This window comes from Mustela erminea, chromosome 2 (assembly GCF_009829155.1).
Source record: "Mustela erminea isolate mMusErm1 chromosome 2, mMusErm1.Pri, whole genome shotgun sequence".
NCBI lineage: Eukaryota > Metazoa > Chordata > Mammalia > Carnivora > Mustelidae > Mustela > Mustela erminea.
In genome coordinates, this window is record NC_045615.1 from 47,197,665 (window position 1) to 47,216,503 (window position 18,839).

At 42.5% G+C, this 18,839-nt stretch overlaps 1 protein-coding gene across 1 annotated transcript in view; it reads left to right on the forward strand.

The window, feature by feature from the left end:
* Positions 1-18,839, forward strand: part of PKD2 (polycystin 2, transient receptor potential cation channel) — a 59,734-nt gene that overhangs the window by 13,171 nt on the left and 27,724 nt on the right. Inside the window, exons 3-4 of the mRNA XM_032332839.1 lie at positions 13,060-13,193; positions 15,548-15,798. Coding sequence (XP_032188730.1) covers positions 13,060-13,193; positions 15,548-15,798 — 385 coding nt within the window. The remainder of the gene's footprint in view (positions 1-13,059; positions 13,194-15,547; positions 15,799-18,839) is intronic.

Below are 18,839 nucleotides of genomic sequence, written 5' to 3' on the forward strand. Positions count from 1 at the left end.
GGGTTAATCATCACGTTGGTGGAAAGCTAATTCAATTTCCGGTGACAAACATTCCAACAGCTTCCCACAGCAAGCACATTTATTCTGAAGATCACAGCTTGCAGCCCGTGGAAAGTAACTTTTAAAGACTGCCTATGGCGAGAAAGCTGTCTTTCAAATTGAACAAAACTATAGTGCCTCAGTGCCATTAGACCACAGATTGGTTGACATCTTTTTTTTTTTTTAAAGATTTTATTTATTTATTTGTCAGAGAGACAGAGAGAGTACAGGCTGGTAGTGGCAGGCAGAGGCAGAGGGAGAAGCAGGCTCTCTGCAGAGCAAGGAGCTGGATGCAGGACTTGATCCCATGACGCTGGGATCATGACCTGAGCCGAAGGCAGATGCTTAACGAACTGAGCCACCCAGGTGCCCCCCTCACCTTTTTTGACATCTTTTTAGATCTTTTAGTAGGGTTCCCAGGCACTGCCTCCAAACTGCTGTCTGAGACCAGATTAACCCACGTCACTCTTCCATTGAACATGCTATCATCCCCTCCCTTTCAAGATGAAGTTTAAAACCATTGCATAATAAAGCGCACTTCATTATTCCGTCTTGGCTTACTTCTTCACACCAGCCACTTCCAATGAACACGTGTTACTTCAGCCCCATCAGTCCACTCTGGGTCTCAGAAAGGCCTTGACCTACTTGGTTGTCCCCTTTTCTTGGGTCTGCTCAGCTCTTCCTCATCCCTCAAGATGAGCTGGAGAGGCAGATCCATCGAGAAGTTTTATCCACCAGGCCCTCCCCTGAGCTGTGGTGAAATCTCGAATCCGCCTCAGCCACCACACTCCTCCCTCAGGATTGTCAGGCTAGCTCATGCATCCGTGTCCTTCAGCACCGGGAGGGAAAAAGGGGTCCTGTTAGGTGCATCTCAAGAGATGCCACATGGATGTTCTTACTAAATGTTGACATTTCTCGTTTTCTGTTTCTTAGTCCTTCTTGCTCACCATCCCGGAACTGTTCCTAATAGGACAACTGCAAGAGTTCAAGCCTAATCATTCTTTGAATTATGTGTATCACTTTGTATTTGGTACATTTTGTTTATAGAGTCTCTTCAAATATGTGTTCTTATTTTATTTCTATCGTGTTTCTGTGAGGATGTGGGACAGCACAGAGCTAGCAAAGGACATCAGCTTCCCGGTCAGGATTATGGCTTCATCTTGTGGCAGATGGCTTTGGAATACTGGATTCTACTGTCTTTACGTCTGGCATATTTATAATTATGGAGGCATTTTGATTTCGTCTTTGGCCCAAGAGTTATGAAGAGAAAAAAAAATTGTTTTTCATTTCTAGATGGCTTGGTTTTATCTCTGTGTTTGCTTAATCCTTTTTAAATTAACTTTCTGCATTTGTGGTTTTAAAAATACTGCTTTTTCATTTTTTGTGGGGGACTTTTTGTTATTCTCCGTGTTTCTCTTTGTCTTGTTACATTGGAAAATTCTTCTTTGCTTCGCTTTTTTTTTTTTTTTTTTCCTTTGCTTTGCTTCTTTTAATTCTAATGACCTGGAGTTTTTGGAGTACAGTCCTCTTTGTTTTTAGTCTTTGAGCCTACATTTTTTTTCAGCAATATTAAGGATAAAATAGTGTCCATTGCTTATATTGAAATGAGGCATTTTTTTTTTCACTTTTGTTTTTCCTTTTTTTTACTATTTTTATTAAAATAATATTATTAAATAATAATAATAATATAACAATAATAATAATAATAAATAATGTATTGTTGTTGTATTAAATAATAACGTATTATTTGCCCCAGGGGTACAGGTCTGTGAATTGTCAGGCTTACACACTTCACAGCATTCACCATAGCACATACCCTCCCCAATGTCCATAACCCAACCACCCTCTCCACACCCTGCTTCCCCCAGCAACCCTCAGTTTGTTTTGTGAGATTAAGAGTCTCTTATGGTTTGTCTCCCTCCTGATCCCATCTTGTTTCATTTTTTCCTTCCCTACCCCCCAAACCCTCCACTCTACCTCTCAAATTCCTCATATTAGGTAGACCACATGATAATTGTCTTTCTCTGATCGACTTATTTCGATAAGCATAACACCCTCTAGTTCCATCCATGTCATTGCAAATGGTAAGATTTCATTTCTTTTGATGGCTACATAGTATTCCATTGTGTATATATACCACATCTTCTTTATCCATTCATCTGTTGATGGACACCTAGCTTTTTTTCCCATAGTTCGGCTCTTGTGGACATTGCTGCTGTAAACATTTGGGTGCACATGACCCTTTGATTCACTACATTTGTATATTTAGGGTAAATACCCAGTAGTGCTATTGCTGAGTTGTAGGGTAGCTCTATTTTCAGCTTTTTGAGGAACCTCCATGCTGTTTTCCAGAGTGGCTGCACCAGCTTGGATTCCCACCAATGGTGTAGGAGGGTTCCCCTTTCTCTACATCCTCGCCAACATCTGTCACTTCCTGACTTGTTAATTTTGGCCATTCTGGCTGGTGTGAGGTGGTATCTCATTGTGGTTTTGATTTGTATTTCCCTGATGCCAAGTGATATGGAGCACTTTTTCATGTATCTGTTGGCCATCTGGATGTCTTCTTTGCAGAAATGTCTGTACATGTTCTCAGCCCTTTCTTGATTGGATTATTTGTTCTTTGGGTGTTGAGTTTGCTGAATTCTTTATAGATTTTGGACACTAGCCCTTTATCTGATATGTCGTTTACAAATATCTTCTCCCATTCTGTCAGTTGTCTTTTGGTTTTGTTGACTGTTTCCTTTGCTGGGCAAAAGCTTTTGATCTTGATGAAGTCCCAATAGTTCATTTTTACCCTTGCTTCCCTTGCCTTTGGCGATGTTTCTAGGAAGAAGTTGCTGCAGCTGAGGTTGAAAGAGGTTGCTGCCTGTGTTTTCCTAAGGATTTTGATGGAATTCCTGTCTCACATTGAGATATTTCATCCATTTTGAGTCTTTTTTTTTTTTTTTTTGTGGTGTAAGGAAGTGGTCCAGTTTTATTCTTCTGCATGTGGCTGTCCAATTTTCCCAACCCATTTGTTGAAGAGACTGTCTTTTTTCCATTGGACATTCTTTCCTGCTTTGTCGAAGATTAGTTGACCATACAGTTGAGGGTTCATTTCTGGGCTCTCTATTCTGTTCCATTGATCTGTGTGTCTGTTTTTGTGCCAATACCATGCTGTCTTGATGATGACAGCTTTGTAGTAGAGCTTGAAGTCTGAACTTGTGATGCCACCCACTTTGGCTTTCTTTTTCAACATTCTTCCGGCTATTCGGGGTCTTTTCTGGTTCTATATAAATTTTTGGATTATTTGTTCCATTTTTTTAAAAAAAATTGATGGTATTTTGATAGGGACTGCATTAAACTATAGATTGCTTTAGGTAGCATAGACATTTTCACAATATTTGTTCTTCCAATCCATGAGCATGGAACGTTTTTCCATTTCTTTGTGTCTTCCTCAGTTTCTTTCAAGAGTACTTTATAGTTTTCTGAGTACAGAATTCTTTGCCTCTTTGATTAAGTTTATTCCTAGGTATCTTATGCTTTGGGGTATAGTTGTAAATGGGATTGACTCCTTAATTTCTTTCTTCTGTCTTGCTCTTGTTGTATAGAAATGCAACTGATTTCTATGCATTGATTTTATATCCTGACACTTTACTGAATTCCTGTATGAGTTCTAACAGTTTTGGAGTGGAGTCTTTGGGTTTTCCACATATAGTATTGTATCATCTGCAAAGAGTGAGAGTTTGACTACTTCTTTGCTGATCCGGATGTCTTTTATTTCTTTTTGTTGTCTGATTGCTGAGACTAGGACTTTTAATACCATGTTGAATAGCAGTGGTGATAGTGGACATCCCTGCTCTGTTCCTGATCTTGGGGGAAAAGCTCTCAGTTTTTCCCTATTGAGAATGATATTTGCTGTGGGTTTTTCATAGATGGCTTTGATGATATTGTACCCAATACGCCTACACAGTGAAGAGTTAATCAAGAAAGGATGCTGTACTTTGTCAAATGCTTTTTCTGCATCTATTGAGAGGATCATATTGTTCTTGTCCTTTCTTTTATTTTTGTAGTCTATCACATTAATTGATTTGCAACCTTGCAGCCCAGGAATAATCCCACTTGGTCAAGGTGAATAATCCTTTTAATGCTGTTGGATCCAGTTGGCTAGTATTTTGGTAAGAATTTTTGCATCTCTGTTCATCAGGGATATTGGTCTGTAATTCTCCTTTTTGGTGCGGTCTTTGTCTAGTTTTGGGATCAAGGTAATGATGGCTTCATAAAATGAGTTTGGAAGTTTTCCTTCGATTTCTATTTTTTGGAACAGTTTCAGGAGAATATGTATATATTCTTCCTTAAATGCTTGGTAGAATTCCCCTGGGAAGCTGTCTGGCCCTGGGCTCTTGTTTGCTGGGAGATTTTTGATGACTGCTTCAATCCCCTTACTGATTATGGGTCTGTTCAGGTTTTCTATCTCTTCCTGGTTCAGTTGTGGTAGTTTATATGTCTCTAGGAATGCATGCATTTCTTCCAGATTGTCAAATTTGCTGGCGTATAGTTGCTCATTGTATGTTCTTATAATTGTTTGTATTTCTTTGGTGCTGGTTGTGATCGCTCCTCTTTCATTCGTGATTTTATTTATTTGGGTCTTTTCTCTTTTCTTTTTGATAAGTCTGGCCAGGGGTTTATCAGTCTTATTAATTCTTTCAAAGAACCAGCTCCTAGTTTCATTGATCTGTTTTACTGTTCTTTTGGTTTCTATTTCATTGATTTCTGCTCTGATCTTTATTATTTCTCTTCTCCTGCTGGGTTTAGACTTTCTTTGCTGTTCTTTCTCTAGCACCTTTAGGCGTAGGGTTACGTTGTGTACTTGAAACCTTCCTTGTTTCTTGAGAAAGGCTTGTATGGCTATAAACTTTCCTCTCAGGACTGCCTTTGCTGTGTCCCACAGATTTTGAACAGTTGTGTTTTCATTTTCATTTGTTTCCATGAATTTTTTCAACTCTTTTTTAATTTCCTGGTTGACCCATTCATTCTTTTTTTTTTTTTTTTTTAAGATTTTATTTATTTATTTGACAGACAGAGATCACAAGTAGGCAGAGAGGCAGGTTGGTGGTGGAGGGAGCAGGCTCCCCGCTAAGCAGAGAGCCTGATGCAGGGCTCGATCACAGGATTCTGGGATCATGACCTGAGCCAAAGGCAGAGGCTTTAACCCACTGAGCCACCCAGGTGCCCCAACCTATTCATTCTTTAGTAGGATGCTCTTTAGGCTCCATGTATTTGAGTTCTTTCCAACTTTCCTTTTGTGATTGAGTTCTAGCTTCAGAGCATTGTGGTCTGAAAATATGCAGGGAATGATCCCAATCTTTTGGTACTGGTTGAGACCTGATTTGTGACCCAGGACAGAATCTATTCTGGAGAATGTTCCATGTGCACTCGAGAAAAATGTATATTTTGTTGCTTTGCGATGGAATGTTCTGAATATATCTGTGATGTCCATCTGGTCCAGTGTGTTATTTAAGGCCTTTATTTCCTTGTTGATCTTTTACTTGGGTTACCATTTCAGTGAGGGGGGGTGTTAAAGTCTCATGCTATTATTGTATTATTGTCAATGTCTTTCTTTGATTTTGTTATTTATTGGTTTATATAGTTGGCTGCTCCCATGTTAGGGGCATAGATATTTAAAATTGTTAGATCTTCTTGTGGGCAGACCCTTTAAGTATGATTTAGTGTCCTTCTCTTCTCTTATTATAGTGTTTAGCTTAAAATCTAATTTATCTGATGTAAGGATTGCCACCCAGCTTTCTTTTTAATGTCCATTAGTATGGTAAATTGTTTTCCACCCCTTCACTTTAAATCTGGAGGTGTCTTTGGGTCTAAAATGAGTTTCTTGAATACACCATATTGATGGGTTTGGGTTTTTTTTTATTCATTCTCTTACCCTCTGTCTTTTTTTTTTTTTTTTTAAGATTTTATTCATTTATTTGACAGAGATCACAAGTAGGCAGAGAGAAAGGAGGAAGCAGGCTCCCTGCTGAGCAGAGATCCCGATGTGGGGTTCGATCCCAGGACCCTGGGATCATGACCTGAGCCGAAGGCAGTTACCCTCTGTCTTTTGATTGGGGCATTTAGCCCTTTTACATTCAACGTTATTTAGTGCCATTATATTCCCTGTAAGGTGACTGTTACTGTATATTGTCTCTGTTCCTTTCTGGCCTACTACTTTTAGGCTCTCTATTTCCTTAGAGGACCCCTTTCAATATTTCCTGTAGGGCTGGTTTGGTGTTTGCAAATTCCTTTAATTATTATTTGTCCTGGAAGCTTCTTACCTCTCCTTCTATTTTCAGTGATAGCTTAGCTGGATATAGTATTCTTGGCTGCATATTTTTCTCATTTTATGCTCTGAATATATCATGCCAGTTGTTTCTGGCCTCCAGGTCTCTGTGGATAAGTCTGTTGCCAGTCTAATATTTCTGCCATTGTATGTTACAAATTTCTTCTCCTGAGCTGCTTTCAGGATTTTCTCTTTGTCACTAAGACTTGTAAGTTTTACTATTAAATGATGGGGTGTGGACCTATTTTTATGGATTTTTGAAGAGGGTTCTCTGTGCCTCCTGGATTTTGATGCTTGTTCCCTTTGCCATATTAGGGAAATTCTCTACTATAATTATCTCCAATATACCTTCTGTCTCTCTCTTTCTTCTTCTGGAATCCCAATTTTTCTAATATTGTTTCATCTTGTGGTATCACTTACCTCTCGAATTCTCCCCTTGCAGTCCAGTAATTGTTTGTCTTTCTTTGGCTCAGTTTCTTTATTCTCCGTCATTTGGTCTACTATATCACTAATTCTCTCTTTTGCCTCATTTATCCTAGCAGTAAGAGCCTCCATTTTTTTTATTGCACCTCATTAATAGCTTTTTTTATTTCAACTTGGTTGGATTTTAGTTCTTTTATTTCTCCAGAAGAGTTTCTCTAATACCTTTCATGCCTTTTTTGAGCCCAGCTAGCACCTTGAGAATCGTCATTCTAAACTCTAGTTCTGACATATAACCAATGTCTGAATTGATTAGGTCCTTAGCCATTGGTACTGCCTCTTGTTCTTTTTTTTGTGGTGAGTTTTTCCGCCTTGTCATTTTATCCAGATAAGAATATATGGACAGAGAATAAAATACTGGAAGGGTGGCAAAGACCCCAGAAAAATGTATGCTAACCAAATCAGAAGAGATCCAAACTTGGGGGAGAAGAATGGAGGAAAAAAATAAAAATTTAAAAATTAAAAGTTATAGGGGCGCCTGGGTGGCTCAGTGGGTTAAATCCTCCACCTTCGGCTCAGGTCATGATCCCAGGGTCCTGGGATTGAGCCCTGCATCAGGCTCTCTGCTCAGCAGGGAACCTGCCTCCCTTCCTTTCTCTCTGCCTACCTTTCTGCCTACTTGTGATCTCTGTCTGTCAAGTAAATAAATAAAATCTTTTTAAAAAATTAAAAATTATATATATAATATATATATATAATATATATATATATGACTGGTGAATAGAACAGAGCCATCGACTTCATTTTGGGTGTATTTTGGTCTCTTAGAAGACACTACCTCCCAAAGTTTTAAAGAAAGGAAAACTTACATATATACAAAAATAAGGGTAAACCCGATGAAGGGGTGGAATATGACTGTAAAGGTGAAAATTTTTTAAAAATTCTAAAAAAGAAATTGATAAGATAAGTTGGTTGAAAAAAGAGGAGAGAATGTGCTCAGGCTGGGGACTAGAACAAAGCCATGTGGTAGATTAGGGTATATTTTGATCTATTAGAAGAAATTGTATCCCAAAATTTTTTAGGAAAAAAAAACCTATATGTATATAAAAAATAAGATTAAATACAGTGAAGGGATAAAATATGAGTATGACAATGAAGGTTTAAAAAGATTTTTTTTTTTAGAAAGGTCTTATTTAGATAAACTACTTAAAAATGTTAAAAGAGAAAAGAGGAGAAGTTAAAAAAATAAGAAAAAAAGCAAAATTTAAAGAAATTTAACTTTGCAAGACTAAAGAATCACGGGGGAAAAAGCCATGAATTCTATGCGTTGCTTTCCCCTAGCTCTGGAGTTCTGCTGTTCTCCTTGATAGTGAACTTGGTCTTGGCAGGATGTTCTTGCTGATCTTCTGAGGGAGGGGCCTGTTGCAGTGATTCTCAGATGTCTTTGGCCAAGGCAGAATTGCACCGCCTCACCAGGGACCGGCTAAGTAATCTGCTTGGGTTCACTCTTGGTAGTTTTTGTTCCCTGAATGCTTTCTGTATCGCTTTGGAGGATGGGATGAAAATGGCAGTCTCCCAGTCCCTGGCCTGGAGGAGCCAAGAGCTCGGGGCCCCACTCCTCAGTGCGCCCTCAGAGATAAGTAGTCAGTCACTCCTTTCTCCCTGGTCTCTGGCTGCACTCCAAGCTCACCTGGCCTGGTACTGAGCATTTCTATCTCTGGCACACAGCCTTGTTTGGAGTCTCCAAATCCAGCAGATCCCTGCTGCACAGCTCCTCCTGAAGCAGAAAGGTGTTTCCCTGGACTTGCCACTTGTGGGGTCTGTGCTCAAAAAGCAGTGAGTGGCCCAACTGTGCCTTGGATCACGGTTTAAGGTGACCCCAAGCTGAGAGCTCACTCCTCAGCTCCATCTCTGGAGCCAGCTTCCCTGCTCTGATACCACACTCAGGCACCCCCGACATTTCTGTGACCCCATGGGACCGGAGACCACACTGTCCCTGCGAGGGCTCTGCTTAGCCTCTGGAGCGATGTCCCTCAGTGGAGCAGACTTCTAAAAGTTCTGATTTAGTGCTCCATTGCTCCGCCGCTTGCCAGGAGCCACCCCCTCCCCCCATGGTCTATCTTCCCGCTGCTTCAGATTCATTTCTCCGCACATCCTACCTTTCAGAAAGTGGTCGATTTTCTGTTCTTTGAATTGCTGCTCTTCTTTTCTTAGATCTCTTGTTGGGTTTGTAGGTGTTCGGAATGGTTTGATAACTATCTAGCTGAACTCCTGGGATCTGATGTCATTTCAGGCTGCTCCTCCTTCACCATCTTGCCTCTCTGATCTGAGGCACGTTTTTAAAACAGCTTTATTTATAGTGCATGCTGATTAGTTGATGATGCTGTGATAATATTTTTTATTCTGCCTTATTTTATGGCAAAGGGAACTTGGAAGTTAAGACAAGGGTTATATAGTAGAAGAAATATATACACATTGGACATATATTTCTCCTTTAGCTTATATTTTTTAACATTTTACTCCTTTTTATTCCTCATTTAAGGTTATCTGTTTCATCCTGTATTTTTTTTTTCATGATTCATATCATTTAAAGAGTGAATGCTATTTTCCAAGTGGGCTTTCTCCATCTGGGATTGAAGAGAAAATAATTTAACAGTCTTGTATTACTGCATTTGACATTGTCCAAAATGTCTTCACATACATTTCTCCCATTAAACCATGCAGAAGCCCTAGACATTATTTTTTTTTTAAGATATTTATTTGCCAGGGGCGCCTGGGTGGCTCAGTGGGTTAAGCCGCTGCCTTCGGCTCAGGTCATGATCTCGGGGTCCCGGGATCGAGTCCCGCATCGGGCTCTCTGCTCAGCAGGGAGCCTGCTTCCTCCTCTCTCTCTCTCTCTGCCTCTCTGCCTACTTGTGATCTCTGTCTGTCAAATAAATAAATAAAACCTTTAAAAAAAAAAAAAAGATTTATTTGCCAGAGAGAGTGCATGCATAAGCAGGGGGGAGGGCAGAGGCAGAGGCAGAAGCAGGCTCCCTGCTGAGTAAGGAGTCCCATGGGGATGCAAGTCTCCATCCCAGGACCCTGGGATCATGACCTTAGCTGAAGACAGCCATTTAACTGACTGAGCCACGCAGGCATCCTGCCCTATATATTATTATACCCGCTTCCTTGTAGGTGAAACTCAAGCTCAGAGAAGTATTTGTCTGAGATCCCAAAACACAAGGCCTACTATCACAACCACAGAGGCAGACATTCTTGATAAAGCAAAGCTGAAACTCAAACCCAGATCATTCTGCTTCCAAATCCTGGGGGTGCTTTAGCTACAACCTACTTGGACTCATGGTGCAGATGTTGCCTGGAATGTGTGGCACTGGCACTCAGAGATATCCCATGGACCAACCCAGGACTTAGCACAAGGGAGGGACTCAGTTAATATTGATTGAGTTAATATTGAGGGACTGATTGAATGTATTAGAATAATCATCCCTTCAAATCATCCCTTCAAAGCTAGATGACATTGTTTCTCTGGATGCCCAACAGATGGTGCTAAATAGCCAAGGGAGTGCATCACTTCCCTTTTAGTGAAGCCTTGAAATTTCATATAGGTCCTGAGAATTTCAAAAGCAATCGATACTAAAAATATAGGAAAACAAAAGAGTTACAATTTTTAATCAGTGGCTCAAATACTTACATTTGTGTATAGATAGAACTAGCATAATTTATAAAGCAAAATCTTTAAATCATTTGTCATAATTTTTTTAAACAAATAAAAAAAAACAGGTAAAACATTCGGAATCAATCAATCCAAAGCAAATTTTAATTTCAAGTTAATTGAAAAAATCAGCTTAGTAATTATTTATTAGGTTTTGGGGATCCTTCCCTTGTCCTCTTTTGCATGATATCAGCTTTGTTCCCTCAGCTGTCTCTGGATCCACAGAAAGCTTTCCTATAGAGTTCATTGTACCTTGCTCAGTGCTGTTCCCAGGGAAGCTTATTGGCTTTTCTTCTTACTGATGGAGATCACACCTTGCTTATCTTCTTAAGTACTTTGTTTCATAAATGTGAATGGATTAAGTCCTAAGCCCCTAACTCTGGCTCAGTTTAGTTTTGAGAGGTAGCAGGTCATGTAACACTTGAAGAGGAATGTTCTTATCCTAATTTGTGTGTCCTAGGGACAGGGAGGAGAGAGAGCCTAACTAAGGGGACAGGAAAACATTCCTTCCCCTCCTGATAGAGCACAGAAGCCTCATGACTGTGTGTTTGATCCACTGACTGCTCAAGGTAGACTCTAAAACACACTTGGGTTTGAATCACTACTGTCTACTCCTCTTTTTAAATGATTTTCTCTGCTGCATAGGTGGGGACGAGATTTCACCCAGTAGCACTTTATCTCCAAATCATATAATACAAGGTTTTAAAATGCATTTTATGATGCTTGAAGATTATTACAGAGTCAGCTAAGTATTAATCACCCACTGGATGTTGAGAACAATGGTTAAAAGAAGAGTAAAACCTCTGTGGTTGAAAGAAGTATAAGAGAGAAGTGTTTTCCCTTGCAGCTTTTTGTCAGTGAGAGGGATCATAGCATATTGTACATGCAATCGTTAGCGTCCAGTGTAAGACAGCCCTGATAAAAGCACTGAAATTTTTAATAGATGTGTTAGAGCAACTGATTAAGGAGAAAAAACCATCATTATTGGACTCGTAAATTTCAACCACTATATTGGGCAATTTTTAGTTACTACTTACTAGTTTGTTTGTTTGGTTTTTTTTTTTAATTTTATTTATTTATCTGAGAGAGAGAGATCACAAGTAGGCAGAGAGGCGGCGGGGGGCGGGGGGGAAGCCGACTCCCTGCCTGACAGAGAGCCCGATGCGGGGCTTGATCCCAGGATCCTGAGATCATGACCCAGGCTGAAGGCAGAGGCTTAACCCACTGAGCCACCCAGGCACTCCTACTAGTTACTGTTCTTATCTAAGCACCCAAAACTCCCATGGGATAGCTAGTTATCCCCATCCTACAGAAAAGGAAACCAAAGCTCAGAAAGTTTAAGCAGCTTGGGGCACCCAGGTGGCTCAGTCAGTTAAGCATCTGACTCTTGATTTCCGATCAGGTCTTGATCTCAGGGTTGTTGAGTTCAAGCCCCTACTTAAAAAAAAGCAACGAAAAGAACAGAAAGTTTAAACAACTTGCACAGGCCACATAGTAGCAGACACGGCCAAGATTCAACCTCTGATCTCCTGTAACCCACTACGCCTATAAATTACCTTCCCATCTCCCTCTGGGACCGGAATGGGCTGATGTAATCAGCAAATTTCATGGCAGGGGTGTAGCTTGGCTTTAGAGGGTTCTGTAGAAGATATGATAGGGAGATGGGAGGCAGAAGTGTCTGTATTAGCATTCTGGAAGGAAAGAGATGGAAAGCTCAAAGTGGCAATTAAAGAGCATTTAATGAAGGGACTGTTTCCACTAGTGGGAGGGTTATGGGAACCTGCAAGGGGAGTGAGGCCCTCGAAACAGTTACCACCGCCAGACCTGAGGGGACAAGGGAGCGAATGGCATGGCATGAACCCAGTGTGGCTGCGGGAGGGGAGATTTCCCCCAGCAGCCATGGCCAAGCTTAGAGGGTGCCCTGCCAAACTGCATCCAGGTGGTGGAGAATAGAGTACAGGCAGAGGAAGCAAACCCAGCCTCGCTCTTCTCAGGTCCCCGGATTTCCCGCTCGGCCTCCTCTGGGCCAAATACATGGGCAATCCAAGGGCAAGGGAGCTCATGTGGTACAGTCTGTAGTGGTCAGCCTCGAGGTGCAGAGCAGAGAAGAATGGAGAAGTGATGCGGAACAGAGAGCAGCCGCCCGCGTTATTGTAGGGAGCGTGACAGTGTGTGCCCAGCCGCAGGACAAGGAGTGCAGCATGGCCTCTGTAGGCGCCTGTGCCGAGCAGCCTCACCGTGTGGAGGGGCTGATCCAGGAGCAGCCTCACTGCGTGGAGGGGCTAGTGGGGGGTGGGGGGTGAGGTTGAATAGGCCCGTCCCAGATGTCAAGTAGAGGCACTTGATCTTAACTTCATTCCCTGTAGTGAGCCAGTTTTGTTTCCCATAAGCCAATGTGAATTTATTTCTTTTGTAGGCCCAAGAGCTAGGGAGAGATCCTAGAAGAATGGTAAAGGGAAGGAAGGCAGGGGACACAGCAGAATGTTTGTGGCTACCCGCCTGCCCACTGGGAGTGTGCAAGTGAGTGTGCGGGTTTCCCCACAGGGTTCACGTGGCTTTTTCTGTGTTCCAGTGACCTATGGGATGATGAGCTCCAGTGCGTACTACTATACCCGGATAATGTCACAGCTCTTCCTGGATACCCCAGTGTCCAAAACAGAGAAAACAAACTTTAAAACACTTTCTTCGATGGAAGACTTCTGGAAGGTATTTGCAGATGACTTTCAACGTACCTCTTTACTGTTGAAAATTGTTCATTGGGTTTCATAAATTTAAGTCAGCAGTATCCATCTGTAGGACCTACTTTGTGATGCTGTATGAGGCGAAGGCTATGGCGAGGTGTTAGACTGAGAACCATGTATGTGTCTTACACCCTGCTGCGTGTTTCGTACCTTCCTGCCTTTAATCCCAAGCAACCATATGAGGCAAGGGCTCACATTACACACTGGTGGTAGGTGAGGGATGAAGAGTCATTCAGCTTGCTTACACATGATCAGCGAGGGAGAAAAATGGCCTTGTTTCCAGCCTGACAGGCACTTCCTCTCCCTAGTATGTAATTCACTCAGTCATTCATGATTCAGTAAGTGTATGTTGAGTATCTCCTAGGCTGTATGGCCTCTAAAGGCAAGATTTGGTTGTTTTGTCTTGCTTTGGGTTTTTGTTTTTTTGGGTTTTTGTTTTTTTTTTTGTCTTTTGTCTCTTTGTTAATGTTGACATGTAGCCTAGAACAGCGCCTGATACAAGGCAGGCACGTTCTTTTAGAGATCGTTAATGTGAAGTTCAACCCAGGCCGTTCCCAGATTGTCAGAAAATCCAACATGGTAACCAAGGGTAAATTTTGAGTGATACTGTAGGAGAAATGTTAGACTGATCTGGGAGGTATAGTGCTCAGAACCTAAGAAAATCAAAAGGGAAACTGGAGGAAAGACTCGTTTCTTCCAGCAGAGGTGCTTTCTAAAGCTCTTACTGAACCCTGGGGTCAGAGCTGGTGGTTGTAAAGATAGAGGAAACCGGACCATATGAACCCATTAATGCTGACACCTAAAAATACTTGGCATCCAAACCCCGCCTCTCCCAGCCTCAGCAAAGCAAACCAGTTGTTCTCTACTGATTATCTAATAAGGATAAGACACTGGAAACAGCTTCTTCTCCCCTAAGGCAGACTAATGAGAGACTTCTCCAATATGTACAGTTCCATGGTAATGAATGCCAAGCTCGAAAAGCAGCGGCAGTGGCAGGGGTGGGGGGCACTTACAGAGTTCACTATAGGCCACAATAATCCAGACACTTGGAAGGAACCTAGATGTCCATCAACAGATGAATGGATAAAGAAAATGTGGTAGGGGCACCTGAGTGGCTCAGTGGTTAAGAGTCCTCGGCTCAGGTCATGATCCCAGGGTCCTAGGATCAAGCCCTGCATTGGGCGCCCTGCTCCACAGGAAACCTGCTTCTCCCTCTCCCTCTCCTCTTGCTTGTGTTTCCTTTCTCGCTGTGTCTCTGTCAAATAGATAAATAAAAATCTTTAAAAATTAAAAAAAAAGTGTGTGTGTGTGTGTGTGTGTGTGTGTGTGTGTGTGTTTTAGAATACTATGTAGCCATCAAAAGAAACAAAATCTTGTCATTTGCAATGACATGGATGTAACTAGAGGGTAGTATGCTGAGTGAAATAAGTCAATCAGAGAAAGACAATTACCATATGATCTCTCTGAATCAAGGAATTTGAGGGGTAGGGCTGGGGGGTGGAGGGGTTATGGAGAGGGTGGCTGGGTGATGGACATTGGGGAGGGTATGTGCTATGGTGAGTGCTGTGAGATGTGTAAGCCTGATGACTCACAAACCTGTACCCCTGGGGCAAATAATATATGTTAATTAAAAAAAATAAAAATAAAAAAATAATCCAGACACTTAAATGATCCACCAGATGGCAGACTGGTAACTAAAGCTAGTGTTTTCCTCTCCAGACAAGTTTGGAACCGCGATTATGTAGGAAGTTGTTTTGTTTTGTTTTAAAGATTTTATGTATTTATCCAAGAGAGAGAGACAGGGATCAAAAGCAGGCAGAGTGGTAAGCAGAGGGAGAGGGAGAAGCAGGCTCCACACCGAGCTGGGAGCCCGGTACGGGGCTCCATCCCAGGACCTTGGGATAATGACCCCAGCTGAAGTCAGACGCTTAATCGACTGAGCCACCCAGGTGCCCCCAGGATGCTGTTTTAATAAGGGAAAATAAAATTGTTCATACTTGTGGACTTATGTGAATCCCCCCACACACACACCTTTAGTCCTAGCATAAAAATCTGAGTTGCCCTTTGTTAAGCACCTACTGGTGACCAGGGTAGCAGCCATGCAGAGGATGGATATTATAGATGCAGGAACCTTGGCTTAAAGTTGGATCCTGCTCAAGGCCTCACAGCTAGCAAGTGACAGAACGGTCACTTGTCACTCTGCCGTGTTTACAGAGTTCCCAGACTATTGGTCATGCAAACATTCCAGGAAAGAGCAAAACAGCCATTAAGCTTGGGGCTCTTCAAAAAACTTTTCCACAATGTTTCCTTCACTTTCAGTTCACAGAAGGTGCCTTACTGGATGGGCTTTACTGGAAGACTCAGCCCAGCAACAGAACGGAAGCTGACAACCGAAGCTTCATCTACTACGAGAACCTCCTGCTAGGGGTGCCACGTATCCGGCAACTCAAAGTCAGAAATGGGTCCTGTTCGATCCCCCAGGACTTGAGAGATGAGATTAAAGAGTGCTATGATGTCTACTCGGTCAGTAGTGAAGACAGGGCTCCTTTCGGTCCAAGAAATGGAACTGCGTAAGTATCAGTGCCCTGGCTTCTCATTAACTCCTTCATTCATTCATTCATTCATCCTCTAACCCCTTAACCGAGGAGAATGTGCTTTAAGTGAGTCTTCAGTGCTTAGACTTAAGACCATGGCCAAGTTGGCCTTTGGTTTCTCAGGTTTTTTCTACTTTTTACCCCCTTTGGCTCCTGCATACGTATTTTTCAAAAGGCTAAATTGTTGACCATATGGCCCCCAAGAAGGCAGCTACCTGGGCCTTTGGAAGTTTCTTTGAAGATGCCTGAATCCTTTTTTTCTAGATCCGGGGATGACATTCACTGGGTTGTTACTGAGAACTGGTCTGGTGTGTAAATTCTCATGTTACTAGCATTTACAAATACATTTTGGTTCAAAGTTACAGGTATTTAAAGTGTATAATAAGCTTGTGAGGCAGTTTTGTGTCTGGTTGAAAGCCTGTCCTCTCAAATGTGTGGAATCTGATTTTGTGTAGGTATTGTTCCTGTGCATATTGGCACGGATTTTGGGTGTTCTTTTGTAACCACACCTATAACATCTTGTGTATTAAGGGAGGATAGTCATTATTTTTAGAATTACTGCAGTTATTATAAAGAAATAAGAAGAATGCTCAAGCTGTCCCAAGGTAGACCTCTTAGGGTCATTGCCCCTGGGGGAGTCACTGTGGTTAGAATTGTCTTCTACACTTTACTAATTAATTCTGTCAGTTCATCTAGATCCCTCTCTTGAACTGAGACAGCCAGACTCCAGATTTGTTCATAGACAGTGGGGCAGCCAGCCTTCCTGTGATCAGATTCTTTGTCTGTCATCCAGTGGATATCTTATTTAGGACCAGAGTCCCTAAGGAACACACTAAGTAAAGGTCAGAAGATTCAGCATAAAGGGATCAAATCATCCCAAAAGATGTTTTGTCCAGGTTTAATATTTTACTTATTTCATATCATTAATAAGAGAAGTAGATGCAGCCACTTACCAGATGCTATTTAAGAAGGGATTTCATGCGTTGTCTCATTTGCTTTCACAAAACAACCTGAAATACATGTCATCTCTATGTTGTTGATGAAAAAACTGAGGCTAACTTACCCAAAGCATCACAGCTCACAAACGGAACCATGCTGGGATTTAACCAGCCTGACTCCAAAACCCGTGATTCTTCCACTAAACCACATTGCTCCTTCCATAGCAATTACGCTGTTGGGGTGTCTCTTGGTCTCCCTCAGCTCCTTCTCAGTATTCAGGCTTCTGGACCACAGGGACTATATTCCATTCGCTGCTGTATTCTTACAACCTTGACCGCTGGCTGGTATCTAACACTGCTCCGTAAATACTCACCGGGGCATAGATGGGTGCGTGATTTCCACTACAGGATGGACCGCTGTGGATCCAAACCACCCCTTGATTCTGCCCTATTCTCAAGTTACTCCCATTTCTCCTTCCGTTCAACTCCACAAGCATCTGGAAAGAGTAGCCTTCACTTGCCACTTCCATTCCCTTACCACAGATTCACTCCTTAAAGCTTAAACTTTGTGCTTCTGACATCTCTCTTGGAAGCCACCAGTGGATTTGTTGAATTTGCCAACCCAATGACCAATTTTTTTCTTTTTTTAGAGATTATTTATTTATTTATTAGAGACACAGCAAGAGCAGGAACACAAGCAGGGGAAGTGGGGGAGGGAAAGCAGGCTTCCCCCTGAGCAGGGAGCCGGATGGGACCCTGGGATCATGACCTGAGCCAAAGGCAGATGCTTAATGACTGAGCCACCCCGGCGCCCCTCAGTGACCAGTTCTTGATCTTCAGCCCGTCCAACCTCTGCAGAACTCGGCCATGTTGATTGCTCGTTTTTTTGACTTCTGAGAGTGACACTAAACTTGGGGTTCCCTTCATCCTGTAATGCCCCTCTTAACTCTCCCACTTCTCTCTTACTCCCGGGTTCTGTATTCAGATCTCTAGCTTTGCTTTCTTTACATTCTTGCCCTTGGCATTCCAGTGACTTCCTCTCTCATGCCCGTTTGATAATTTATTGTTTCTTCAACAAGTGTACAGAGTGTTAACATGTGCCAGCATTTTCTCAGTGAAGTCTCCCTCTTCTAGAAACACCCTTGGTGCTGGCTGGGGTAACAAAGCAGCAGGAAACAAAACAGAAACAAATTCCCCGTCTTTACAGAGCTTATGTTCTAGTGACAGGAAACAAAAGCCAAATCTATATCCTCCCTTTGTCCTACCAGCTCCTTAGCGTTATCCAAAAAGAGAATCTCCATTTTTTTCAGATGTCCCTTCTCCCTCGCTCCAGCTTCCAAGTCAGAGGCCACGTTCTGCTGACAGTCTGTCCATCCTTCCTGTCCATCATCCTGTCCTCCTCTCATTGCTCTGGCTCAGGCCTCATCGGCTCCTCTGAGTAGTTGCAGCCACTGCTAACCGAGCTGTGTCAGTGCCCAGGACCACTCCCAGGCTCAGGGTGCGCCGGAAGGATTCGCAGTCATCCAGTCATGTTCATGGCTAGCTTCAACGCAATAAAAGGATAAAAGCAAAAGCAGCAGAGGGTCCAGGCACATGGGGGAAGGTTTGGAGGAAACAACACGCAGGCTTCCAGAAGCCCTCTCCCAGCGGAGTCACATAGGACACGCTGAATTCCTCCAGGAACAAGCTGTGACAACATGTATGAACTGTTGTGTGTCAGAGAGGCTCATTAGAGACTTGGTGCCCAAGGTAGTCGCTGGGTGCTAGTCACATAGGCGGCCACTGCCTGGCAGAATGCCAGGCTCCCAGAAGGCAGGCAGTCGTTGGGCATAAGCCACTGTGTTTTTGCTGACGGTCTAGGCACAATCACTCTTCCTAGTCACTTAGATTTTAGTCATTTGAGAGCACACACTTATGAGCGGGTTGGGGTGGGGTGGGGGGGATGAGGCAGAGGAGAGGGAGAAGCAGCCGGTCAGACAAGTTGGTCAGATAAGTTTCGTATCAACGTAGGGAGCCTTTTATCAAGTTGCAGATGCCAGCCAAGGTGCAGCCTTCCCAGCAGGCCTTCCTAAGGAAAAG